General features: G+C 38.5%; 1 protein-coding gene across 3 annotated transcripts; it reads left to right on the top strand.

Annotated features, from left to right (window-relative positions):
- The first annotated feature begins 100 nt into the window (after nt 1-100).
- LOC117407303 (importin subunit alpha-4-like) lies at nt 101-25,942 on the top strand. 3 transcript variants are annotated; one of them, XM_059029184.1, is made up of 18 exons: nt 101-721; nt 879-1,050; nt 7,245-7,289; nt 13,701-13,790; nt 14,143-14,172; nt 14,271-14,329; nt 15,809-15,904; nt 17,100-17,185; nt 17,430-17,516; nt 18,642-18,811; nt 19,770-19,814; nt 20,075-20,206; nt 20,708-20,836; nt 21,141-21,245; nt 21,477-21,548; nt 21,820-21,982; nt 23,500-23,594; nt 24,004-25,942. In XM_059029184.1, the coding sequence occupies exons 2-18, from the start codon at nt 982-984 to the stop codon at nt 24,100-24,102; spliced, it is 1,572 nt and encodes a 523-aa protein (XP_058885167.1). In that variant the 5' UTR covers nt 101-721; nt 879-981; the 3' UTR covers nt 24,103-25,942. The 3 variants fall into 3 exon arrangements, with proteins under 3 accessions (XP_058885167.1, XP_033868052.1, XP_058885166.1); XM_034012161.3 differs by lacking the exon at nt 101-721 and having other exon boundaries at nt 818-1,050; nt 14,277-14,329; XM_059029183.1 differs by lacking the exon at nt 101-721 and having other exon boundaries at nt 818-1,050.
- The last annotated feature ends 1,511 nt before the right edge of the window (nt 25,943-27,453 follow it).

Raw genomic sequence — 27,453 nt, 5'->3', positions numbered from 1 at the left:
GCTAGATGCCGTGGTATAGCTAGGATTAAGGAGGGTCGGAGTGAATAAATGCTGTATTCCTAAAATGAGAAGTGGGTAAACTCAGTTTACCTGCGTTTACCCTCGACTATAGTACCAGTATGCAGTAGCTATTCTTTGATGGATTGGCTGTTAAGAATGTATGGATTTAATGTTCCACCTGAACATAGTGAAGAGCTACACGTTACTGTAACTAAAAACATACAAAAGCAAAATGGAGTTTTATGTAATTTTACAGTCTTGTTTCAACATATGAACGTAGAGCGTACCGTGTTAATAATAGCCTTTACTTTAATACATTTAAAAAGCACAAGAGACACGTTTAATTACAGCTAAGGGCCATCATAAGAATAATACGTCGGTTGGATAAAATATAAACGCAAATTTCTAGGTTGCTGCTGGTACCGAATTTGTAGTACCTGCATTCTTCCAGGGTGGGCGCTTCTTCGATGCCCTGCTTACAGTATTTTTGTATTTTTCCTGTACTTGAACCCACTGAACGCGGGAATTACTTTCCTCCCGAAGGCTGTACGTGCGCGGGCCTTAATTTTACATGGGCACTTTTTTTTTTTTAAGCGAAAATAAATGATCGTATCATACCATTAAACCCTCAAGAACATTTGGGTTTTTTTTTCCTTACCACATCATTTAATTAGTTGTGACTCTGTATACCGATAATTTCATAAACACGCAACGAAAATTGGTAAGTTAAAACAAAACAAACAAACAAACAAACTCTAGTTGATGTGACTAACGATGTTTCCGCTGGAGCTCTTTCAATATCATCACTACATGTTTGTCTCTCCCTGTTGCTGAGTTATTGAACGTGGCTCCGCCTTCTTCTCACTCATGTATCGCAGCGCTCCGTTACGTCCATCTGCCCCCTTCTCCGCTGAACGGCGGACCGTCTCCCTCTAGCACAGGAGCTGCGAGCGCCGGAGTGCACGCACCGAGCACACAGCCATGGCAGACAACGCCGGCTTAGAGAACCATCGCATCAAGAGTTTCAAAAACAAGGGACGCGATGTCGAGGTAAGGGAAGCCCGAGATCCAAAGTGGGGGTGTTACGTAGTCGTGTTCGTGGGGAGGCAGGTGCAAGGAGTCGGTCTGGTGCTAGTGCTGGGTGTTCTGGATGCTTTCGGGGTATGAACCGCGGCGTTTATTCCGGAACAACCTCCACCGCCCCCCCCCACACACAACCATCATCATCATGATGCAGTGCGGGCGCGGCCTAAGGGAAGGCCTTTTCTTTTCCAACAATCGGCCTAATAATCATGATCTCGTAACGATTATTTTATTTGTGTTTGTTAAAAAGTGTTTTTCAAGACGGTCATTCACGTTAATTTTAAAGTCTTGAAGTGATGGCTTTTCGTGTTTGTTCTTGGTATATTTAGACTGGAATATACAAAAAATTTGACGCAAAAAGGGACCCGGTTATGTCTTTCCACAAAAAAAAACAGTGGATGGGAAGGGAATTAAATGCCGACTGGTAAAATAATCTGCAGTTCCAACGTCAACCAATTCCTAGACTGTAGTCAAATACGATAACAACAAGGCCGTAAACCTGTGTTTCTGAAGTGAAACAGAGATTGCAGGAATGTGGTGGTATCGTTGAAATACACTAGCAGCCAAGTGAAACACTTAATCATTATATATATATATATCTAGATGGCGTCGACCGAAAATACATGCACTTTGTAAGGTTAATATTGTGCACACATTCCCTCCCCCTGGCTGGGGTACTACTACTGTATGTATCTAGCTCGTCTGCTTCACATACCGGTCTTGGATTTATTTCTAGCATGGAGGGACCACATACACTGATCCTATTTCCTCCTTACCAATGGACATTCTAAAAAATAAAACCTTTTGCGTCCGCTAGGTTGCTGTCCTAGTAGCGCATTAACCACATTCAAGAAATTTCTGTAATAGAAAACAACCGAAGTACTTTGTATGTACGTTCTTCGTGTGGCGTTTGCCCTATTTTGAAAACTGCAAATTGAGCAATGGGGTCTAGCCACTTATTGGCGCGGCGGTTTTTGGTACTAACAGAGCTTCTGTCTTGATCTAACTTTACCCAGGGACTACACGTTTCAATAACATATGATAAACACACACATTGTCTGTCATGCAAATGTGATCGCCTCTTCTTTAATTCTAATCACAAATGTATTGAATTCAGCATTTGAGTATTAACTGTTTTGACATAAGATGTAGTATCTTAGAAATAATGGCACACCCTATTGAACACTGTACATTTTTTTAAATTGACAACTTTTAACAGGCTGTAAATAGTTTTTAAATATACCAATGATTGTCTTTGCATTGAGACAGTCAGTTTGGATATTCTCTATGCCTGTTTTTTGATGCATTCACAAATCAGTCTTCTATTTCTGTATATTTGACTGTTATCATATTTAGATAAGGTTTGTGTTTAATCAAAATTAACTAAGTTCTGGCATCTACAGTAATGTATACACTGCATGTTTTTACTTTTCATGTCATATATATATATTATTGCCTGTTATGCCCTTAATTATGGTTACGCTTCAATGCCATGGCATCAAATTTTACTTAAATTTCACCTGGTAGAATATAAATGTAACACATGATAAAGAGAATGTGTTGGCACATATGTAGAATTACAATGTGATGAACAGTAAAACAGATTTCACACTAAAATCTCATTAGGCTTTTCTATGTAACTGCTGTCTCCCAGAGATAAAAAATAATGCTGATTAACCAACCATGTCTAATTAAAGGAGACACCATTCAGCATTTCACTTGCATAATGCCATGGCTGATATCTTGTATTACAAAACCAAATGGATTGTGGCCGTATGGGAATGCTGACGTCACTCGGGCACTTTCATTCATATTTACTGACCATCATAACTGTTGTCAGAAAAAATAAATGCACTGATGGAGGCTGCTATTTTTGTAGCTCCTTTTCTGAACTGCTCACTTTGAGATTTTAATATGTACAACTATGTCACTCGTATAAAATGGCCTAATAACATTTATGATTCTTACGATTATGGGTCAGATAATCTGGCAAAGCTGTGTCACAACAAACTTGGCCCCTTCCCCTGGCACTGCAGCTGCATACAACGTCCTGAATGTGTGTTGCACAATGTACCCCCCCCCCCCCCCCTTTGAAAGACTTCCTGTCTTGCACTCCAGTCTTAAGTTTTCTTTATCAGTTACAAAAAAGATAAGATGCGTATTACACATGTTTGGCAATTTAATCCAGTTTTGACTATGGGGAAATACCAAGGGACAGATTTCTAGGACAACTTCAGCTGTCTCCAAAAGGAAGAACTTTTATTCTTAGCAACTGGACCCTTAAATATGCCTGAATTCATAAATAATGGTCCAAATAGTTTCTTCATTTCCTTGTGTCCTTAGTTTTCTTTATGTCCTTGTGTACAGCCAGCCTCAGATGTAGGAGATGTAAACTCATTCTAATGGAAACACCCCAAATGGGGATACTGAATCAGTTTTATTTAAGTGCTCCCTTATCTTCCCACAGTTTGGATAGAAATTCTGTTAATTCCCAGTTGACAGTAAAGTACACTTGCACTAGGCTTGTGCTTCATGGTGGAAAGAGCCTTCACAGCCGTCAATATTTGTTTCTCTTTCTTGTGTAACTCCGGAAGCACTATAAAATGTTCAAGGTCTCCTGCTTTTCTGGCTGTGCTTCATGGTACCACCTAAACAGGTCTTCATGACCTTGGTGGCATTTCACACACAACTGAGGATCAGTAAAATGATGAGTTGATTGTGTAAAATGTAATTCCAGTAATCCATTAGCATTACAATGTTCTAACAGTTGCTTTGGAGGTATTCCCCCAGGACAGCCCATCAGTTTATTGGTCTAGGACACGTGTAGGAACAGGGACTTGTTCCTGAGCTCTTGCACAGCACAAGTATGTTTGAGGCATGGTGGCATTCAGATCATTGGTGTCAGTGCACTTCATCATTCTAGTTCAGCACCACACTGCTTGCAAGGATAAGATGCTTCCAAAGTAAACTCTGCTGCTGTCGCACTTCTTTCAAGTGCTTGGCTCTTGTTTCCTAGGACATGTTTGTTTTTTTTGTTCTGTGGAATGTGTGCCTTAAACTGACTGACTGCATTGGATACAGTTGCTTTTAAATCCCCTATATTTGTAAGATCCCCAAGGTTAAAGATTAGCTTCCTTATGGGGTAGTTATCCTTGCATCGTGTCTCAGTTACAAAATGTTGGGTACACCAATTATTTTATGATAACTCCCCTGTGTTTGCCATAAGAAACGATTATATTTCATCTTGCAAGATGTACCACTAGGTCACTATATCAAGTCTACTTGAGGCATGTTGGTACCAGTGAGATTATTACTGTGACATGCATCATGTATGCTTCTAACAATGTTGGGTGTACCAGTTCTGCTTTATCAAGAGATGTAATGTTAACCATTGGGTTATTTGCATTTAACTCTGTGACGAGTAAAGCAATGTACATTTACATGCTGCTTTTGCAACAGAGCAAAACAATCCTATACATAAGATTGCGCAAACTGCTATTGGTTATATATTGTTAAACGTCATAGGCTTACATCTTTAGCAAAAGTAGATTTTTTTTTTTTTGTAATGATGCAGACAGTATTGTATCTTTTTTTGCAGTAATCTGTTCTCTGCATGACGCCTCTAAAACTCAATCTGTCTCTCTAATCCTTTGTGTGTGATTTATAGATTATATATATATATATATAATATAAAAACAACAATGTTCTAACTTTTTAAATAGGAAATTTCTTGAGCTGACCTTGGAGGATTGTGTGGGCCCCCCCCCCCCCCCCCACGAATGAGCGAAATCTCCTAATTAAATCGACCTTGCATATTCTAGCGGTTTCATATTTTTTTTCTGTCCACGAGCATGTAGTGCTGATTGTGTATTTTTATGTTTGCAATGCTTTTTTTAAAATGTCAGAAACACCTACCAACTGGCTATTAATAGATCTGTGAGCAGAATAATTTGCGAGTGTGCATTAGAGTGAATTTGCTGTGTTAGTCAAACACTCTTGGTAAATATCTTTGGTGTTATATCTTTGTATTTCTTTATTTTTGTGGCATGCCCTTGGTGTGTTTTAGCGGAGTCCCTGGTTTTCCCCCAGTGGGTTATGATGTGTGACGTGCCCCCTCGCCACTACGTCAGCTGTCTGCATCAACTGCACACGCATCCTGACCAGCTCCCAAACTAAAAATACACCGTTCAGCAGAACATGTTTAAAATCCAGACTATTTATTTATACCATTTCATGAGAAAATAGATGTTTGTACATTATGAATCGCTTCATCTTTCAAAGGTGTAAAAGCCATTCACTGTTTTACAGTGCCGGTGAGCAGTGAGATTGAAGTGCATCAAAACTAAGCTACAGTGGGGTTTTTGTTTCTCTCTCTCTGTTCAGAGGCAAGCCAGACCCCAGAGCCCATCTGTATTTAACCCTAAGAGCTGGTCTCTGACTTGGGATAACAGAGGGTCCCGTAGCACAACACCCACCACTCCCTATAAAGAGAGAGAAGCCATCAGGCAACTTTAGATATTTAATATTATCTTTTATTTTAAAACGAGTACCACTAAAAGTGAGAGAGCCCAGTGTCAGAGATGGATTTGGCATCCATATTGCGTCCTTTTAGTTAGGCACTGTTGCAATATTTATTCTGCCACATCAGAGGGTTGTCACAATAGACTTCCTGAAACTTGAATGTGGTTTACGGATTCCCAAAACGTGGAAGTATAGCTGAACTTTCTGCAGCTCCCCAGCCCCTTGTCTCCTTGGTAACTTGATGTATAACGAGGGCTATCCCATGCCCTGGTCTTCTCTCCATTAGTTGGCTAGCTAGCATCACCTGATTGTTTGCACTGCAGTTTGATTTGAGGTGAGAGCAGAAAGTATTGGGCGACCAACTTTTGTCTCGGCAATCCTATATTATTTTGCACTCGCCATGGGCTACTGTGGGGAGGTTGATACAAAATTAAAATGTGGACTTTGTAGCGCTGCCACGAAACACAAACGCCACCACCTTTTTGTTTTGTTTTGTTTTGTTACTTTCTTGTTGCCATGTAACTACATTGACAGTCTGAGCTGCCAGAAAAATAAATCATACACATCATTTGACGAGGACGGTGGGATATGAAATAGAACCAGCGAAATGGATTTTCATGAGTGTGATTGTACCATCAAGTCGTCAAACGCATCCAAAAAAGCAATGGACTAAAAATTTAGATAATCTGAACAAAACCACCAAACTTACAGCTGGTTTAAAATAGAGGAACGATTCTGTGCACTGGAGAAAAGATCACTGGTAGGTAAATCACATGTGTTTACCGGCTGCACTACCTTTTAAAAAAATAAACTCTAGATCAGCCAATACGTGTATCCCAAGAGATTTTTGGTGGATCTTGGGACAAATCGGAACAAGCACGAACATATAAGCTTACAACAGTTTTTGTTACAGGTGATGAGGAGAGCCTTCTGTGTTGTCCAGCAGTAGCACAGATGAAAATATCCAGACAGTTTCTGCATATCAGACTAAAAGATTGTGCGGACGTACATTTTAATTTAGGCACACATGTGCGACCTAGAAAGTCCTAAACATTAACTAAACTTGTCTGATCTAAACACAAAGCTCAATCGTAATGTACTCTGGGAATGTAGTTTATTGGTGTCCACTGCCCACTGTTAATCACACATTAAAAACTACAAATCCCATACTGCCACACTACCATAACAGGCAAGTAGCACATTCTGAGGAAGATGCTTACCAGGCAGTTAAAAATCATTTAAGTTGGGGGAGTTATTATAATTATGTTGATGCAAAAGTATTGAACTGCACAAGTGTTATGAAAGGAAGGGAAAAAAAAGATTTGTAGATATTCAGCAATAGATTTAAGCATTTTTTTTGTGTGCCCCTAAATATTTTAGTGCGTGCCTACATTTAACTTGTGCTTAAAAAAAAAAATTCAAAAGTTTTACACCCGGCTTCAAGATCCTGATGAAAATGTGTAGCTTTCTAACTTTTTGCAGCTTTATACAACTTGTATTTTGAGTTGTTATATTGCATTTGCTGTGTGACTTTTTACCAATTAAGAAAACTAAGAAGCTATAGGGAATTAATGTCATCACAATGTAAGATAACACAGACTTGTTTAAGCTGAATTAAGTTTATGTATTTTTTGTTTCAGACTATGAGAAGACATCGAAATGAAGTGACAATAGAACTGAGAAAGGTAATTAACACATTCAACTGTTGCTCCAGATTTGTCTGTAACTGATTCGGGGGGGGGGGGGGGGGCTATGGCATTCATAGTGATTAATCACAGTAGCAATGATCAATGAAGATACCACAAACAGCGAAACCTCGCTTTGTGGAAACGAGGCCACCCACAATGCTTGCTGTGTTTGATTTAGTTTAACTTCCTAAAAGTTTAAACTTCAGCATATTGGACATTTTTGTAGCTCCCTGCAACTTTAATGTTTGAGATTTGTACAATTATTGAAACAACTTTGAATAAATATTGAATACATTACTTTATACTGTACACATGCTGTAAAAGCTGAGTTTGTCAGTTTCCAATAGAATTTGCAACATAATGACATGATAAAACATTTGTTTTATTTCTGTAAGACCTGTTAATCTTAATAGTACAATTCAGTATTAAAATACTTCACTAAAAAATCGTTGAACAATGTTTTACCCTTAAATACATACTGAATACAGGCACCTTATTTACCTCATGGAAATGATAGAGCAATACTGTATAAATATCAGCCAGCTGTATATAATTTCATTAGGGACTTGATTTATTTTCCTACCCTTTGCCGTCTCTGGCAGGTATCAAATGATCAACGTGTATAAAGGCTAGAGCAAATGTGTTAAAATAAAAAGCTATTGCAATATTCATCCCCAACGCCCTGGCAGGAGGGAATCCCCTCCTGACTTTCCCAGAGTTCAAATGCAAAGTTGTCGTCGCGATTGATCTGCTCCAAAAACAAAATCTTTGAATGGGTCTGTATTCATTGGTGCACGTTGCCTTCTCCCATGCGTTCTGCCCTAAAGCCCGTCCCACTCGACTGCTTCCAGTCGGAGCTGTCATTGAGAACTTAACCCCACAGGATCTTTCCTGGGTGCCCAGGTTGCTCCTGTCGTATCAAGTCACAAGTTAACATGACTTGCGCAAGGTCCCACTGAGTCAGTTGCCGTGCTGGGATCGCTACCCAACACAGTGTACCATGATGTACAGTCCATTTATTTCAATACCAGTTAGTCACTGAAGCACAAATTCACATGCTGTAGTATTCCACCAATGTGCAACCTCAATTAAGTACTACTGGAGCATTCAGATTCAGTTGCCGCAAGTGATTTTATTCCAATGTGAGGTGACAAAGACAAATTTTACCTAAATTTGTCAAAATGTAAGCCAATTGTTTGTTTGTTTATGAACAACCAGTCAGCTATAAGTAGGGCCCTGTGAAATTCACGGGAGAATTAAAAGGACAGGACTAACCTGCAGTTCAGTCCTAAACCTCCAGGTGTCTGTGCAGCCACTCCAGCTAAACTGATCTAAAGAATAATTAAGGAATCAACTCATTAAATTCTGGATAATTAGAAAATACCCCCTAATTACGAGGGACAATTATGGCCATTCTAGAAATTGATGTGTTTAAAGATAAAGCTTACCTCGAGACTTGGTGTTTTAGAAAAAATGGATTCACCACAAAGTCAAAAAGCATTTCTTTGAGAGATCGCACGCAACAATATCCACCTGGTGTCTCAACACTCCCTGATTGCAACACATGGTAAGGGACTAGTTGTTCTTATACAGTGGTTTGAAATCTGTGACGTTACAGTTCATCAAACGTATAATAGTTGCAGAATAAATACATACCAAGCACTGGCACAAGAGTTACACAGCACAGATGCCAGTATAAACAAACAGTGTGTTAAAACTTTCCACAAAGTTAATGAAAAATGTACATGCTACTACAACCCTGATCAATGCAGAATAAAAGCACGTTTTTTTCAACCAGCTCACAAGTTTCTGAAGCCAGTAAGGATTTTCGACCCACAAGAAGTTTGTAGTTTGGATAAAGAAACCCTCCTGTTAGTTTCTATTCCAGGGTTTGATGCTTACTGTAAATCAAATGGAAGGATATATATATATATATATATATATATATATATATATATATAGGGTTGTCAAAAATACCAATACTTTGATACTACCGCGATACCAAATTTCAAAAACGGTTCTGATCTTCATTAATTATGCATTCGGTAATACCGAAAAACAGAAAGTATCGGAGCACTTTGTACTTGTATAATGAAAATTGCGTGTTTGTGTCCTTCATGTAAAAGACTGAGTCGATTACTAAAAAAAAAAAAAAAAAAGCTTCCCTTTCTGTCCGCGCAGGGACACCATACACTCCAGGTGGAAACAACAACGAAAGTGCCCTACATTTCTGTACTAAATTTAGTGGGTATCAAATCAAACAATGGATTTTTTTTATTTTCTGAATCCCCAGTTTGTGCTGATTTATTCCACATATGGTACTCACCTGAAACCCCTGTAGTCACAGTTATAAGCACAAATATAATAACAGAAAAAACTTGAACTTTTCTCCGTCAATAATGTACAGAGCACTCACCTGAATCAATTAATAAAAATCTCAGATTCATCCACTTTGTAATTTTACTTCATCCTCTTTATTTCACTACCAAAAACAAGGAGAACTATTAAAGGGCCAGTCAATCATAGTCCTACACAAAACATTTTCTTAAGTGATAATATGCAAATTACGTTTACTGCACCTGCACCGTTTGACCTAGAGTCAAGATTGTTTACCTTTATTAAAGGAATGTTCTCTTATTTTGCATGTTCAGATTTTTTTTTTTTTTTTTGCCGTGGTATTGAAGAGGTATTGAATATCGTGAAACTGAATTGGTATTGTATCGAAGTTCATAATTCTGGTATCGTGACAATCGCGATATATATATTATAGATTATAATCTATCAAATGCCCAGATTTCAACAAATTGTTATATTAACTATACTGTTCAGGGATTGAGGCCAGAAACAGGAAAGCCATTAAATATATAATTTCTCCTTCTGTTGACGAATTACATATTTGTGCTCAGTGAGATCCAGATAGCAAGGAAATGTAATTTTTATATTTTTTTCTTTATAAACAATCTGCGTAAAATGTACTGGTAAATTAAAACCTATAAATGTATTTATACTTGTGAGTTCTCTGAAATAAAAATAATAAAATGTCCTTTTAAAATCCTGTTGTACGCATTCACAAGGATGAAAGGGTTACGTAAATGTCAGTAACCATCATGTGACTAGAGGACTGGATTACAGGATAAAAAACAAGTATTGCAAAACATGGTGCCCTAGCTATAAGGCATACATTCTGTATCTTGCATTGGTGCACATCCTTCTCTTAACATGAGCACAAATCGCAGATTAATTTTGATAGCAGGCTAATGCTTGTACTGCCAGGCACTGATGACCGAATTAGAAAAGGGAGCAGGAGAAACGCTAGTGATTTTGATTTGTTCAAAGTACCATGCTTTGTGCAACCGAGTCGCTTATATGTGGACGTCCCTGCAAACAGTTGCTTGAAGTAGAGCCGGGCTGTACTTTCCAAGCAACCTCCTGAGCGACTTCTGTAGACGTAGGCGATCACATGGCAATTCGCAAACTCTGATTGGTTCTTATAATGTTGACTGCATGGCTTGCATATCCTGTCAAAGAAGCGCTAATTTTTAAAAAAGTTTTACTAAGTGTAGTAGTATTTCGAATGATTGGGTGTCCATCTGTAAAAAGTTTTGGTACTTTTCTGCGTCTTCAAGCCTCATTTCTTCAACAAGGGCATGATATGCCCCATGTTTCTGCTGACGCCTCAACCACGGTTTCATCCAGCTTTTATGTGGCTCTGTTTTTTCTTTAGGTAATATGGCATTTAAAATAAGTTGAAAAAATAACAGCCAACTCTTCCTCCAATTACTGGACACATTACAACCTGACCAAAAAGTCTCACATCAGTTGTCAAAAAAGAGATAAAATAAATACAATTCTAGACTTCTAGACCAAACCAAAAAAACATGTCTACTTCACCTTGTAGATGGAATAAAAATGTAAATAAAACCTGTCACCTCAGTTATCATAAAAAAATGAAACCTGTAGACGTGGGAACCTTATTGCACAAGTAATTGCTCAGATGTGGACACAGCAATTGTTCGCAACCGAGTTGCGCGATTTCGGGAGCAATTGGGCTGCGCAACTGATCGCTCAGTTTCTAGGGCGAGGGTTATCTCCGGTTCAGATAATGAAGACGTGAAGTCCGGCGGTTTCGGATCAGGTGATGCAGACATTGCAGTCTGATTTGATTTACGCTTTCCTGTTGACGCTACAATCCATATTTTGGAATTTAAATATTTTATGTAGACAATGCAAGAGCTTGTAACTTGGGCGCCATTTTTTGTGTTGGACATTTTAATGCTAAAGTGCTACTTGGGATATTAATCTGTTATTTTGTTTAGTGTTTTGTTTTCACACTGGACACTTCCATTTCTTACTTGCAAAGATTATGTAAAGCCCTTCATTTTTGTGACTGAATTTCACGTGTATTTATATATTTTTAAATATAGTGACTTTTTATTAGTTTTTCACCTACAAATGTGTTTATGTTTTGCACGAGACACAGCAGCTTTAAAGTTTTTAATGTTTGTTTTGTGAAAAGATTTGAAGTGACAAAACAGTGGACATACTGCAGAAGCTTTGAATTATATTTCACCAGTCATTAAATATGTTAACTGATCTTCTTGATTCTGTGTGCTGTGCTCTATCTTTAGATTTTTAAGAATGCCTAATGTTAAAAGTACTCTCTGCAGTAATGCCTGTAATTTTGCCCCTACCCGAATCAACGCCATTCCACACTTTTGCTTTAACGACAACTTTACGCCCTCTGGGCATTGACTGCAAAATTCGATAAAGTCTGCTTGTTCTGTGCTACGTAAAGTCACCATTGAACGCTTGATAAATGATGGAATGAATAGGGGGGTTAGGAATCTCAGTAATGCCAGTGGCTTGCTGTGTCACCCAGCTTTTACAGCCATTCGATCCCACTCGAAACAGGATGGTGCACTTTGGTTGGCCTGGTCAAGGGAAGTCATTTCTGAATGGTGTCAAGTCTTTATTTAGGTGTGGATACATGATACAAAAGTATGCAGACAGTTTGCACTTAAATTAGCAGAAAGCTTGGTACACCATGACCCTGTGATATATGCATTTGCAAAACCTTCTAACTTTTAAAAGTATTACATTAAAGTTTCAGCATTTATGAACCTTAAATCCTATATATACAGTGCCTTGCAAAAGTATTCAGACCCCTGACCAATTCTCTCATATTACTGAATTACAAATGGTACATTGAAATTTCATTCTGTTTGATATTTTATTTTAAAACACTGAAACTCAAAATCAATTATTGTAAGGTGACATTGGTTTTATGTTGGGAAATATTTTTAAGAAAAATAAAAAACTGAAATATCTTGCTTGCATAAGTATTCAACCCCTGTGCTGTGGATGCTCCCAGTTTACACCGATGAAAGAAATTGCCCTAACGAGGACACAATTACCTTACCATTGGCCTCCACCTGTGAACCATTAAAGTTGCTTTCACATTTTCTGGATAAAAACCCCACTGTTGAAGGATCATTGGTCAGGCTGTGAATCTGAAGGAAAATGAAGACCAAAGAGCACTACAGAAGTTAGAGATAAAGTAATACACATGCATAGATTAGGGAAAGGGTACAAAATAATATCCAAGTGTTTGGATATCCCAGTGAGCACAGTTGGATCAATAATTAGGAAGTGAAAGCTGCATCACAACACCCAGGCACTGCCAAGAAAAGGCTGTCCCTCAAAACTCAGTGCTCAAACAAGAAGGAGACTTGTGAGAGAAGCCACAGAGAGGCCAACAATCACTTTGAAGGAGCTACAGAGTTCAGTGGCTGGGAGTGGAGTAATGGTGCACCAGTCAACCATATCAAGAGCTCTGCATAACACTGGCCTGTATGGGAGGGTGGCAAGAAAGAAGCCGTTACTCAAAAAGTACCATCTGAAAGCACGTCTGGAGTTTGTCAGAAAGCATGAGAGTGACCCAGCTGCGATGTGGAAAAAGGTTTTGTGGTCAAATGAGACCAAGATAGAGCTTTTTGGCCAAAACTCAAAGCGCTATGTGTGGCGCAAACCTAACACTGCCCATGCCTCAAGACACACCATCCCTACAGTGAAGTATGGTGGTGGCAGCATCATGCTATGGGAATGCTTCTCCTCAGCAGGGACTGGAAAACTTGTTAGGATTGAAAGAAAAATGGATGAAGGTTCATCTTTAAGATGGTTTACATGGTAACGCAGCACACGTGGAGCTGCTTCGCAATACTATGTTGGAGACGGACTTGCATTGCAGTTGTTGGTTTGTTTCCTTTCACCTATGCTCTATCCTGAAATCTGACATCTGCAAAAGCAGTCTGTACATCTAGATGCAATTGCACCCAGAAGTAATCTGTGGACAGACCATTTTAAGAAAATCTGTGAAGTAATTCATGTTTTTTTTTTTTCTCCTCGTAGAACAAACGTGACGAACACTTGCTGAAGAAAAGAAATGTTCCTCAGGAGGAAAGCTTGGAAGACTCTGATGTAGATTCAGATTTCAAAGGGGTATGATGACTTGCAGTATATACAACTATTCACTGTCTAATAAAAGGTGTAAGTGCTGCCCACAATGTTACAGTGAGGAAGCTTGGATGTACATTTTAGAACTTTGGCGTATCCTTCCTTCCACAGCGTTCTAGTTTGTGAGATATCTTGCTGTGACTCTTTCCCTTTAACACCCTCCAGTATGCTACCCTATAATCTGTAGAAATACATTCTGTCATCAACTGCATTGCTACTCCAAACTTTCTTCAATGATAAGCAAGTTCTGTTCTCACCCAGTCGTAGTGATGAGTTTAAATAATTGAGGATTGCATTTTAAAGATGTTTTATCTAATGTTCTTATTTTCTTTTTTAGCAAAATGTAACACTAGATGCTATCTTGCAGGTAAGCCTTAACTCTGGTCTCCAAGCTTGATGTTTTATATTTAGCCATAGCCTTACAGTACGTGATGCTGTAACATGATTTTATTTTCTCTCTTGTCGTTGAAGAACGCCACCAATGATAATCCAGTGATTCAGCTGAGCGCAGTGCAGGCTGCAAGGTAAGGGGTTGGGGGGGGTAAAGAAATGTATAAAAAGTGTGATTGCCTGAATCACTCACCTGGGAAGTGGAACTTTTCCATTTTCATTAATTTAGTCAGTTTATTTGGCAGGATCCCTGCTGTGTTTGAAAGCTTGTTTTCTTGTTTTCAGAGTAGTAGAGCGGTGGTTCTCTACTCAGTCTTAAACAAATCACTACATTGAAAAAGGATACAGGGGGCTCCCGAGTGGCGCATCCAGTAAAGGCGCTCCTCGCAGAATGTGCCCTATAGCCTGGAGATCGCTGGTTCGAATCCAGGCTATGTCACAGCTGACCGTGACCGAGAGTTCCTAGGGGGCGGTGCACAATTGGCTGAGCGCTGCCCGGGTAGGGAGGGCTTAGGTCGGCAGGGGAATCCATGGCTCACCGCGCATCAGCGACCCCTGTGGCCGATAGGGCGCCTGTGGCTCTGCAGCGGAGCCGCCAGATCTGTGTTGTCCTCCAGCACTAAAGGTCTGGTAGCATCGCTGTGGATCTGCAGTGCGAAAAATGACGGCTTGGAAGGAGCACGTTTCGGAGGACGCGTGTTTCAGCCTCCGTTTCCTGAGTCGGCGGGGGGGTTGCGAGCGGTGAGCCGGGGATACAGATAATAATTGGGCATGCTAAATTGGGGTGAAAACCGGGGTAAAAATAATTGGCGACGACTAAATTTATAAAAAAAAAAAAAAAAAAAAAAAAAAGGATTTATTCTTGACTCATTTTTACAAATTATTGATTGAATTGTTTAATGTCTGTGTAATCCTGGATTGAGCTGTGTGTGTGTGTGTGTGTGTGTGTGCCCAAAATAATGACCTTGTTTGCAAACTGGTGTCTTTTAGTCCCTTTTCACTGTTCATCATATTCAAGTTTTGCTAGAGAATATTTAGCTGCTTGGTAGGTGAGTCCAACTAGGGTCCAGCTAGACTGATAATGGAAGCACCAGAAAAATACCTTTTAAAACATCACTGAGCCACTCCATGGATTGGAATGAAAACCTGTTTCTATGTTAGTCTTGTAGATAAACTACTCTCACAACCACAGGATTACTGATCAGTCTGTTTCCTCCCATTCTTCCACACATGTACACACTTCAAATGCATAGTTTTTTGTTGCCATGGTAAATGAATGTCTCCTGGCTTGCCACAGTAAAAATTGGAACTTCACGTCAAGAAAAATCCTGAAATGTGGCATACCTGCTGTGTTGAACTGGATCTCTCTTTTGAAAGTTAAAAAAAAAAAAAAATGGAGCCGATTATGTTGACGGAGCCAATTTTTCTCCCTCCAGCCATGGGCATATTGATGTTAGGTTGACAGTTTTTTCATATAATCCTGAATACCTCTCTACTTAATTAATTTGACAGTCTACTGCGGTTGGCATTTCAAAACCTTCGTCCTCACTTTGAAACTGTACTTAAGGTGTGTGTTTTTTAATTTTTTTAATTGCTTTTTTTGTTCCTTGCAGAAAATTACTTTCCAGTGACAGAAATCCTCCTATTGATGACTTGATAAAATCTGGAATCTTACCCATCCTAGTGAAATGTCTGGAAAGGGATGACAAGTAAGTCCTGTCTTAAATATAATCATAAACATTAGTGGCAACTATACAAACCATTTGTGCTGTAGAATAACAGAAGGCAGGAATGTTAGTGTGGTTCTGAAGATGTTCGACATTGGAGTTGGTAAACTCTCAACTAGCACCTTGTTAATTTTGCAGGAGTGGTTTTACACCAAGATGAACTGGGAAGTACAAATATTAAGCCCTTTTCACACTGGCAGGGGTTCTGGCTACCCGGGTCACAATCCCGTGTCGTGTGAAACCATGTACCTGGGTTGACCCAGGTCGCAGCGAGACAACGCATGACAGCTGTTCGTAAGCTGACAAAGTAACAAACAGCCACGCCTGTGTGAAGGTTTCTCTTATACAAGGAACATTTCTGTTTATCCTGTTTCACCATATTTTGGTTGATTTGAGACCCACCACAAGCCAGATTGCAGCAGGGATGAAGAAACATTTGCTCTAATCAACATTTGGGTCTACGGTTCAGTCCAGAGATGCTTGGATGGAATTGTCCGTAACAATCAGCTTCCGGGGCATTGATACGCGCGTTGTGTATTTACTTCTGTCACCCAGGCTACGCTACCCTTCACCAAAGATGAAAAGCAAAACTTTTGAGATACTGACTTCATACTTGTTACACAGCTACATTCTGCGATTTTCTGTCAAGTTTAATTGTGGGTATCAGAGGAAAACTTGCCACCACCTGTGTTAAAGCCTCATATTTCATAAACCATGATGTAGTCATGTCACATTTGGAGGGCAATATAAACCCTTCTAAATGTATTGGTGACCAAGACATTGACCTACAGTTGCATAGACACAGTGCACTGGGAGTTACTGTCTTAATGTTTCTTAGACAGACGGTTGAATGTATGTATGAATGAAATTATGTATACATTAAAAAAAAATATATATATTAAACTTCCATTACCAGTGTTCAGAAAAGTAACGCTTTTATGGCCACATTATTTTATCCTGGTACACAGCTGTATTCAGTGAACATTAACTGCTTCAGTGCCATATCTCTGGTCATTACAACAACATACATATCTTTTTAACACATAATATTTTACAAACCATTTAAGGACATCCACCTTATGCTTTGTATTTGTTTACAAAAACTCCCATTTCAATTTGTAAATTCTTGCAGAAACATGTGCAGCCCTGAAAATGTATCCCTTTTTTTGTCTTCTAGCCCATCCTTGCAATTTGAAGCTGCCTGGGCATTGACTAATATTGCTTCTGGTACTTCTGCACAGACTCAAGCTGTGGTGAAATCCAGTAAGGAAATCTACTGTATTATTGTAATGGCATGCAGCTCTCATTTTTAGATTATTTCATTGATAGTAGAAAAATTGATTAGTCTGGAATATCATTTAGTAAATTAGGCATGCAGATTCAACTATTGTATTGTAATTTTAGGTCTTTTACTGACTGTTATTGGTAGCGGTCACATGTGTTCTAATTTACAAGCATAGATTAGAAATCGGTGTAGTATCTGACATGTCAATGTGTTGTTTCACAGGTGCTGTCCCACTTTTCCTGAGACTGCTACATTCACCTCACCAGAATGTATGTGAACAGGCAGTCTGGGCTCTTGGAAACATCATTGGTATGTACCCAAGATTATGTTAAAACACTCCAAAATACAATAGCATGTTACTTATCAGACTTTATAAAAAAATAAAAACAAATGTTTGATCCTTTGTAGATGAAGTAGAGTTGAACATTCTGGTGAAGCAAGAACTTCAATTGCTACTTTCCAGTGCTTTCTTGATGGAGGTTAGAGTAGCCACTTTTACCTGACGTAAAGTAACTTCAATTAAATAATTATTATTTATTTATTTGTTTATTTATTTATTTAATGACCTGTCCCCTTATGATTGCAGTCATTGATAAGTCTGTGCTAGGATGCAAGTTTAGGAGCTGCTCTGGATGCTTCCCATAGCTCTAGAACATATTCCAATTATTGCAATAAGAACCCCGCAGGAATAGTAAAATAAACAACTAAGAAATTAAGCTAGTCACTTTTAAGCCGAGAGAGAGAAACCTTTAGTCTGGCTTGAAGGACCATGCAGTTTGGCAAATGAGTTTGAACCAGACTACATCCCACAGGTCTCTGGCTGGCATTTGATGGAAATAACGTTAAATCACAACATCTGACATTTTACATTTCTGCAAACCATTTGAATCGGTTCATTTCCTATAGTTCAGACTGCATGATTGATATTTGGTGTAAAAGTACTGAATACTTTTCATTAAACATCGCTGACCGACAGGTATTCAGATTGTTTTCGTCAATTGCATAGGTGCTGTAAGCACTGTGACCCATCCTGCATTTCCATGAACTTTGAGTCTGCTGTGTTTCTTCTGTGATTTGTATGAAACTCTGATCATTTAGTTATCTTTGACTTTTGATAACTGAATATGCTTATGAGCATTGTACAATTAAGCATGGATCTATTTAGAACTAAATGTTTTTGTAAAGTGGACAAATGTTTCTTTCAGTGTCTAATAAAAAAAAAATATATATATATATAATATACACACACACATGCACACACACACACACAGAGTATAAGCTTACTCATAGTTGAGAGATCCCAAAGTGTTTCAGAACAGTAATTGCTCTAAGAGGAAACACAGAACTACCATTGCAACAAAACACACCGCACCCCATGTAGCAGCTGTAGGCTTCATCTTTTAATGATTTGTTTTGGGTTTTTGGTTTCTTTAGGGGATGGTCCTCAGTGTAGAGACTATGTTATCTCACTGGGAGTCGTCAAACCTCTTCTGTCCTTCATCAACCCCTCCATTCCCATCACCTTCCTCCGGAATGTCACATGGGTCATTGTCAACCTCTGCAGGAATAAGGACCCCCCACCGCCCATGGAAACTGTGCAGGAGGTAATACTCAATATGGCTCTGTCACTCACCTGCTCCAGACTAGCCATTGTTACAGGTCGTTCGTGTGGCTCTCTGAAGGCCTGATTTTAATATCAAATTCTCTGTTGCTCCCTCTGCTCTAGATGATACTGTTTGTATAGACTAGCTCTGCCCTTGTTCTCCAGAAACTATGTGTTTTTTTGAAAGCTGGGGTGGAGACTGAGATATATACGAGTAAAGATGTCTAAATGTATTACATTTTTGCCAAGTTTTCTTGTTTCATTGGTCAGAGGTTTATTAATTGGATTCACGATGGGTATCCTGGTAAAAAAAATATTGTTTTTTCTTTTAACACTTTTTTTCTTTTAGATGGCAAACTAAAACTGCTTAAAGTGATATATACAGTACCTAGACGAAGAGTGTATATAAGCTTACTATAAGAATTGATAACCCCTGTCTGTGTAGCTCAGTAGAATCAGAGTGTTAAGTGTTGCCACTGGATACTGGAGTGTGAATTGCTCTTCAGTTTGTCTGGCAGTTGTCTGCATTACAGAACTACCACTCAGTTGGGTACAGCAGGCAGCTCTTGTTCTAAAGGAACATTAGTGTGTCTGTCTAGCATTGTGCATTGCTAAGCAGCACACTAGAGTTCAGTGTTCGGAGAACACATTTCAGCATCTTATCCTGTACATTTTTTTAAGCACTAAATTCAATACCATTCAAAAAAAAAAAAAAAAATGTGCATAGGAAACCATTTTATATTTTAATGTTGGTTGCCTCAGGCCCCATAAGATTATTGTTAAACTGAGTATTGTCATTTTTAAAATGGAACCGTGTCATTTAATAAAAACACTGCTTTATACACTAACTGAAATCATTTACAGCTCAATTACTATACCCCAGAGTTGATTCCAGTGACAAGCTTGAAAGGTGCATGGCAAGCCATTCATTAAAACATTCACCTATTTTGTTTTTACAGATTTTGCCAGCCTTGTGTGTACTTATATACCACACAGACATCAATGTAAGTGTTTCATTTATATATTTAAAGGAATTTCTTAAGCATATTCCATTTTAACCCCCTCAGTTACTGCATATATAATTGTACCATCTTTAGTTTCCTATCTGTATATCTATTTTATAATGCATATATTAAATGTAATTGAAAATATCATGACCAAAGGGCTTAATGTGCAGAAATGTATTCAACACGTCAATTTGAATTGATCAATGCCTGAATTTTAAACTTTATCACTTTTTTTTTTTTTTCTTCTTCTCTTGCAGATCCTTGTGGACACAGTTTGGGCTTTGTCCTACCTAACAGATGGAGGAAATGAACAGATACAGATGGTGATAGATTCAGGGGTGGTGCCATTTTTAGTTCCACTTCTCAGTCACCAAGAGGTCAAAGTTCAGGTGAGATTAACCCCTTCAGTGGGAAATGGGAATAGCTCTTGTTGGCAGTCCGCAGTGTTAGATTCCTCACTGAATAGTTCTCTGTGCAGTGAGGAGAATGAGGTGGAGGTTTGTTATTCTGAATGCTAGATTCCTCGCTGAATGGTTCTCTGACTGAGAGAGGTTCTTGGGGGAATTAAATTGTCAATCACTGCCTGAATTCCTCAAATGGGAGTGTGTTTATTGACCAAGTCATAATCAATAATCCTGGGTTGTCCTGGATAAATTCATAATAACGATATACAGTATTGATATGGCAGTGCATTGTTGTTTCAGTGGGTGTTTTGTATTCACTTGGATGAGGAATTGAGTATCCATCTGCTGCATGTCATTTTTTTAATTTATTTTTTCCCCCTCTGGTTGTGATGCAAGTTTTAATTGTTTCTTGGATATACTCTGAGATTTATTTAAATCCTCCTTTCTAAATGTGAAATCAATTGGCTTTCTTTTTGTTCAATACAGACCGCAGCGCTGAGGGCAGTGGGCAACATTGTGACGGGCACTGATGAACAGACTCAAGTTGTATTGAACTGCGATGTGCTGTCACACTTCCCTAACTTACTGACACACCCAAAAGAGAAGATAAATAAGGCAAGCTACATTGACATAACCATTGCATTCAACCACCCTTCCAAAATCTAGTACAGGGCAGACACACGGCTGTAAACATTATACTTCTGTTCATTTGAATGTATGTATTACAGCATGGTTACCTGATATGAATCTTGCTGGATATTAGTGTTATCTCCACATGAATATTAATGTCGTCTGTTTGACATTAATACCGTTTCATGGTACTGGCGTTGTAGTTTTGTATCTTTTTTTGGTGGGGAACATGTTCCTTAGATGCCTAATCCCATCATGATGTATTTGGTTTGTTTGTTTATGCTTGCAGGAAGCTGTTTGGTTTCTCTCGAATATCACAGCTGGAAATCAGCAGCAAGTCCAGGCTGTGATAGATGCTGGCCTGATTCCCATGATCATACATCAGTTGGCTAAGGTGAGCTGAATACACTAGAAAAACACCCTTTTCATTTAAGAGTTTTGTGTTCATTCATTTGTCTGCTGCTGCTAATGTGGTGTTTGGAGGTTTTCTATACCAGTGTTTTAATTAAGCAGTTCCAATTGAACATACAAACCCATTTTGGCAAGGTACAGGGAGCACCCTTTTCTTACTAACTACGTGAAAATACCTATTGCTAATTATTCACCTATTGCTTTCTCTATGCAGGGTGACTTTGGCACACAAAAAGAAGCAGCTTGGGCGATTAGTAATTTAACAATAAGCGGAAGGAAAGATCAGGTAAGACAGGTAGACACACCTGTTTTGAAGGTATTGTGTTGTGAATGTACAGTTTGTTTGGGCTATGTGAGCATACTGTCAGGTTGGTTTGCTGGTTTACAAACTTGGGAGAGGGAAACATTGTAGCAAATCCTGTGTGTGGTAAATTATGCAAAACATTTGGAGGGGCTAAATCCGTATCGCTACCTCCGGGAGAGAAAGAAAAGGAACTACTGCGAGTGCTCACCTCCCCGGAGCTGTGTTCAGAATTACAGCGCTCCTTCTTTTGCAGGTGGAGTACCTCGTACAGCAGAATGTCGTCCCGCCCTTCTGTAACCTGCTGTCTGTGAAAGACTCCCAAGTGGTGCAGGTTGTCTTGGATGGCCTGAAAAACATTTTAATAATGGCTAGCGATGAAGCAAGCACCATAGCTGAAATAATAGAGGAGTGTGGAGGTAAGGCTTGAATGTAGACCGAAAACCTGGCGACACTGATGACGGAGGCATGAGCCGAATGTTAGTCTGCTTATTTATATCCTTGTATATAGTTGGCTTCTGATTTTTGGTTTTAACCAATAAAACACTCCTGATACATACATATGTATAAAAAATGAAAGTAGGGCTTGACTTGACCCCTTTTCCCTGTGAAAAAATAAATAAAATACCTTTTAAAAAAATATATATTTAACAGTGCAGTTGGGCAATATCCCTCCTTTCTGACTTGTATCTCGCATTGATTCATTGTGAATACTTTTAAACCCTCCCCAACTACTGAGTGACAGTAAATTCGAACGAGATTTCAAGAAGTGGAGGACAGTTCGATAGGGAGTATTTACACGCTCGTGGAATTTAAAACAGAATTGCAAATTGTGGCAATGTAAAAAAATGCCTAAACGCACAAAAAAACCCTGAATATGCCCGTGACCATAAGGATTTCATTGTGGAAGACAAAGGAAATAAGGTACAACTTAAGTGCGCAAGTACTGTCGAGTTACTATACATGTTGTGACAGAAAAACGAAAGTAACTGAAAACAATAATTTTTTACAGTATATAGAAGAAAAAAAAACAATTTACATATAAATAGGTAAAAATAAGCACCGAAAAATGAAATTAAGACACAAGCCCTAAGTATACTGGAGGTGTCTGATGAAGCTTGGATATTATTTTAGCACAGCTTGAGCATCAATCTAAGAATATATATACACACTGCTGTGCAAAAGTCTTAGACATGTTGTATTTTTCTACTCTGATGCATTATGAGCATCAACAATTTACTCAAATACTCCACTAGTGTTTTCTACTATTATAACAACCTTGACTTGCGTAAGAAGGAAAAACATTGAGTGAAATAGCTTGCATCACTTGATTTTCAAGGTGTGGTATCCGAAGCATAATCAACAAGTACAGAGAAACATCATCTGTAATTGACAAACCCAGGACTGGAAGACCCAGAAAGCTGTCTAACAAGGATGAGCAATACTTGAAGATAATATCCTTAAGGAATAGAAAGAAGACAAGCGATGAATTGACAACAGAACTGGCAAAAGGCACAGGTTGTTGTCCATCCATCAACAGTCCAAAGCACCTTTTGACCATTGTTCCATAGTCCAATTTCTGTGTTATTGTGCATATTGTAGCCTTTAAGAGGTATTCTTACTGCAACACATCCTTTTGAGCCCTGATTTTGTACTGTTGATTTGATGCAAGCTATTTCACTCAATGTTTTTCCTTCTTTATGCAAGTCAAGGTTGTTAATAGTAGAAAACACTAGTGGAGGCTTTGGGTAAATTGTTGATAATGCATCAGAGTAGAAAAATGCAACACGTCTAAGACTTTTGCACGGCAGTGTGTATGTGTTTTATATGCCCATGGCAACCTTGGATGTGGTGATAAAATACTTTTAATATGCATTTGTTGAATGTTGAAAATATATCTTGCAACCAATTTCATGCAGTACTTTTTTTTTCACAGGTTTAGAGAAGATAGAAACCTTGCAGCAGCATGAAAATGAAGACATCTACAAATTAGCTTTTGAAATTATTGATCAGTACTTCTCTGGAGATGATGTAAGTACATGTTGGTCTTGGTGATATCATGATTTAGAATGGGATGGGGGGAGTAGCAGTTCATTCTAGCACTCCCCTTTGGATTAAAATATTCTGAACAGTGTTACGTGTTTTGACACTGGTCATTTTTGCTGACTAGCAGTTGATTCGAAATGGCTCCTTCAAACACTTTTGCATTATCTTCCTTTTCTATCAACCTTATAGGTGTGCCATAAAAACAAAGCTTCTGTTCTATTAACAGGGATGGAAGTAAGCCTCCCATTGCATAGCAGCTTGATCCAGTCCTGGTTTCATCAAGAGGTTAAGATGACACACCTGAGCTTGTTATCTATGCACTGTGGCTAATCAAGCTCATATTAAAACTTGGAATAGATTTACTCTGGAAATTCTTTTTCTCTCCATCTTTTAGATTGATGAGGATCCCAGCCTCATTCCTGAAGCCACTTCAGGAGGAACCTTTAATTTTGACCCCACTTCGAATCTGCAGACCAAGGAGTTCAAGTTTTAAGTGGAATCGGATTGTAGCTGCTCAGCACCCCCTACCAACCTCTTCAAAACCACAAGAGAATCACTAACCACAATATAAAGTGCTGATGGCTCAAAGACATTTGTGCATCTTCAGTTGATGCTTCTAAAGTAAAAAGCCTTGTGTCAGTAACTCTGCAGTTGCCAAAAGTCGCTATCACACAGACTAAAGGATAAGCGTGCATGAATATGCAAACCTACTTTATTTGCCACCATATCAGCGGAGAAAAAAATCCCAACCTTTTGTAAGTGTTTTTTTTGTTCTTGCCATTCCTTCCCTGATATCAGAAGCTTGCCATCAATTTCAGTAATCACTTTTAACAGTGTCCGTGGTAAGATTTGAAATGCTATGTGATGAACATTTTGCTTTCTTGATATAGACTGAGGAGCTTGTTCTTTCAAAATAAGGTTAACTTAGATTTTTTTTTTTTTTCGCACCACACTATTTCTAAGAATCATTGGAAGAACAGAATTTTCACAAAAGTGTACAAAATGACAATGAACTAATTACTTTTGGAGGCGATGGGTGAGTAAGGGGAAGCGATGGTTCGTTTTACTGAAATTTAAGAAACTAAGAGGAGAAACAACTTACTAGCATTCGTGTTTTGGAGTTCTGGAATCCGCGATTTATAAATTGAACTCTTGTGTTGGAGCCAAGTTCTACGCTTTCAGGAAAGCTTTGCACTGGTGAAGACCGGAGCCCTGTTGAACCACTTACTTCAACCTGTGTGTTCCTGCTAATTTAAAAAACTAAATAGTTGTCCAGTGCTGTGCATGGTATTTGATTTGAGCTGCAATCTCTGTAAGCTTCTAAGCTGAAAGCAGGAATCTTAAAAAAATAAATAAATAAATAAACACAACAATTATTCTCTCCAAAAACTGTTTTATTACTAAGAATCTTGCTTTCAGCTTTTTTTTTTTTTCCCTTAATGTATAAACTTATTTTTAGTTTGTTGATTTAAAGTAGAGACTTTTTTTTTTTTTTTACTTGGGTTTAATCTGTGGAGCTTCCAAGTTTGCAGTAATTCAGTCTTACACACACTTTGAATCGTAACCTGTGCTTATTCTTATAATTAATGCGGAAGGCAGCAAACAGACTATTGCATAAAAAAATAAAGAAAAAAAAATCATGTGGCCGTGGACCTTGGCAATATAGGCGATCGGAGAATGCTGATCTCTGAAGGTTATATGCTAAAGGTTGATTAATTGTACAAAAACTGAAATATATATTTCCAATTGTCTATATAAGGCTTGTATAAAAGCTCCAGTGGCTGCTAACTGTACATCTGGTTTATCTTCAGAACAACATTGTATTTACTGTTCAAATTAACGGAGTTCTGTTAACATACGTATCGTGTTGAGATGATGCCATTATTGGAATGGGTTTTGTTGCTCTTGTGACTGAACATAAATGTTTTAGTTTCCCTGTGCATTCATGGTAAAGGGACAGAAGATTGCAATTTGGACTAATGTAGTTATGTTTTGGCTGCTAACTGCTGCAAAAGATGTCCAGATGGGAATGCAGTGAGAGGTGTTAATAATTGATGAACAAAACTGTAGCAGGTGTACATTCATGGAATATCTAGCCGCCTAGACCGAGCCACTTTAAAGAGTAGAGTTGCCTTGTATTGTAAATGGATACAAGCTTTATGTGAATTGCAAGATTTTTACTTGCTAAAGAAACTTGTTTTAACGTGACCAGATAGCATTTTGGCCTCTGATTATTTATATCTTTTTATAAATTTTAGATTCAATTTCTCTTTAAGGTGGCTCATTGTTTCCTTCAACTCTTGTGCATATTAAAATTGAGTTGAAATTGAAAATGCCTTTTTGTTTTCATTCTTTTTCATAAAGGAAAGCTCTACATGGTGGTACACTTGGCACAAAGTACCTTACAGGATTAAAGTGGTGAATATGAATGTAACACGGTAGAATGAAGTTGTTCTTTGGATTACAAAGGATTATATACTGCAGTGCTTGAGGCATTTTAAAATTCACTACTTCAGTGCCTGCCTTCAAATTGCAACTCTTCATCTTAAAGAAATGTTGCGTCTGTTTCGGTAACATCTAAGAAGCATTTGCAAGTTTGCCGGTGGTTTGGTAACTATCACAAACCTGTCTACTCTCTTAGTTTGGTATGGCTTTTGGTCCCTGGGTTTTTGCAACCAGGAGATTCGGTATCGTTTTCCAGCTAATCATTTTTGGAACATGGCTTCTGTAGTTTTTTTTCCCCTTTTTATCGGAGCGTCTGCTGCATACATTATACATTAAATACAACTGCCTGGCCTAGTTATCAAACAAGGCCAAATTAATCATTTTTGTAAGAAACGAGAGCACTTAATGTCCACCATTCCAGCCTTGCCTGCATCATATGCCAGGTTTTTTTTTTCTGCATGGTTTTATTTTTCAGCAGATGGAAGCAGGGTATCATCTTGTTCAGGGCTGCTATAAGTAACACAGAAAGAAGGGAAATCTGTTGACCTGTAGTCCAGTAAATGTGTTAAATTAATTTGATCATTTCTTCCATGTCCTAATTCTAAAGAAACCCCCTCCGCACCCCTCAGATTCCATTGAGAATCGCAAGCAGGTGCGAGCTTGTGCGTAGGAAAATGAAGCACTGATTGCTAAGAATGTTTCCTCCCACTTAGACCTTGATTGACTCTTCAATTAGCCATGCAAGCCCTATTGGTGCCATTAATGTACCCCAGATATAGAAAACACTAACATGCACATTCTTTACTGTTTTTGCTGCTCTGTAGTTACTGTAATTACACTAGAAGTTATTTTTAATGCATCGGTATTCACTAACCATTGGCTGTACATATATTTACAGGACATGCAGGATACAAGAAGTTTTTGAAGAAGCGTGGCATGTAGGTAGCATTAGTATGTCTCATGTCCATATATACATGCTTTGCACATAATCTTGCCACATCTTCTGCCCAGCTGCCTTTTTACCCCAGGGTAAAGTGCTGTATTAAGAGTTTTGCTAAATGGTGTATGTGGCTTAAGTTATATAGTTCTTAGCAGAATAACTTGGTATTAAACATGTACAGATAGACAGATGTTACATTTTCCCCATGGCTGTGGTATATTCATGTATGTACTCTTAAACCATCACAATTATGTCTGGCTACTGTTTGTCACAAGTTGAAAGACAAAAGAACAAGGAGACTACTACAGGATCCAAACTAACTCGATTTAAGAAATAGCTTTGATTGGAGAATACATTTTATAGAGCATGAACAACCAACAGCATTCATAAACCTTCCTTGAGAGCTTAAAAGCAGGTCAGTGTTGAAGGATTTGTTGCACAGAAAAACTAAACAAGCAG

This window comes from Acipenser ruthenus, chromosome 8 (assembly GCF_902713425.1).
Source record: "Acipenser ruthenus chromosome 8, fAciRut3.2 maternal haplotype, whole genome shotgun sequence".
In the NCBI taxonomy this organism is placed as follows: Eukaryota; Metazoa; Chordata; class Actinopteri; order Acipenseriformes; family Acipenseridae; genus Acipenser; species Acipenser ruthenus.
The sequence above is the reverse complement of the archived record's forward strand: the minus strand, read 5'-3'. Positions and strand labels throughout refer to the sequence as shown.

Excerpts from the sequence above, each read along its gene's own strand:
- LOC117407303 (XM_059029184.1), top strand. The coding sequence starts at position 982 with ATGGCAGACAACGCCGGCTTAGAGAACCATCGCATCAAGAGTTTCAAA. Across the intron at positions 15,905-17,099 it reads TGTCTGGAAAGGGATGACAA|CCCATCCTTGCAATTTGAAG; the intron begins GTAAGTCCTGTC and ends TTTGTCTTCTAG. Across the intron at positions 20,207-20,707 it reads ACCAAGAGGTCAAAGTTCAG|ACCGCAGCGCTGAGGGCAGT; the intron begins GTGAGATTAACC and ends TGTTCAATACAG.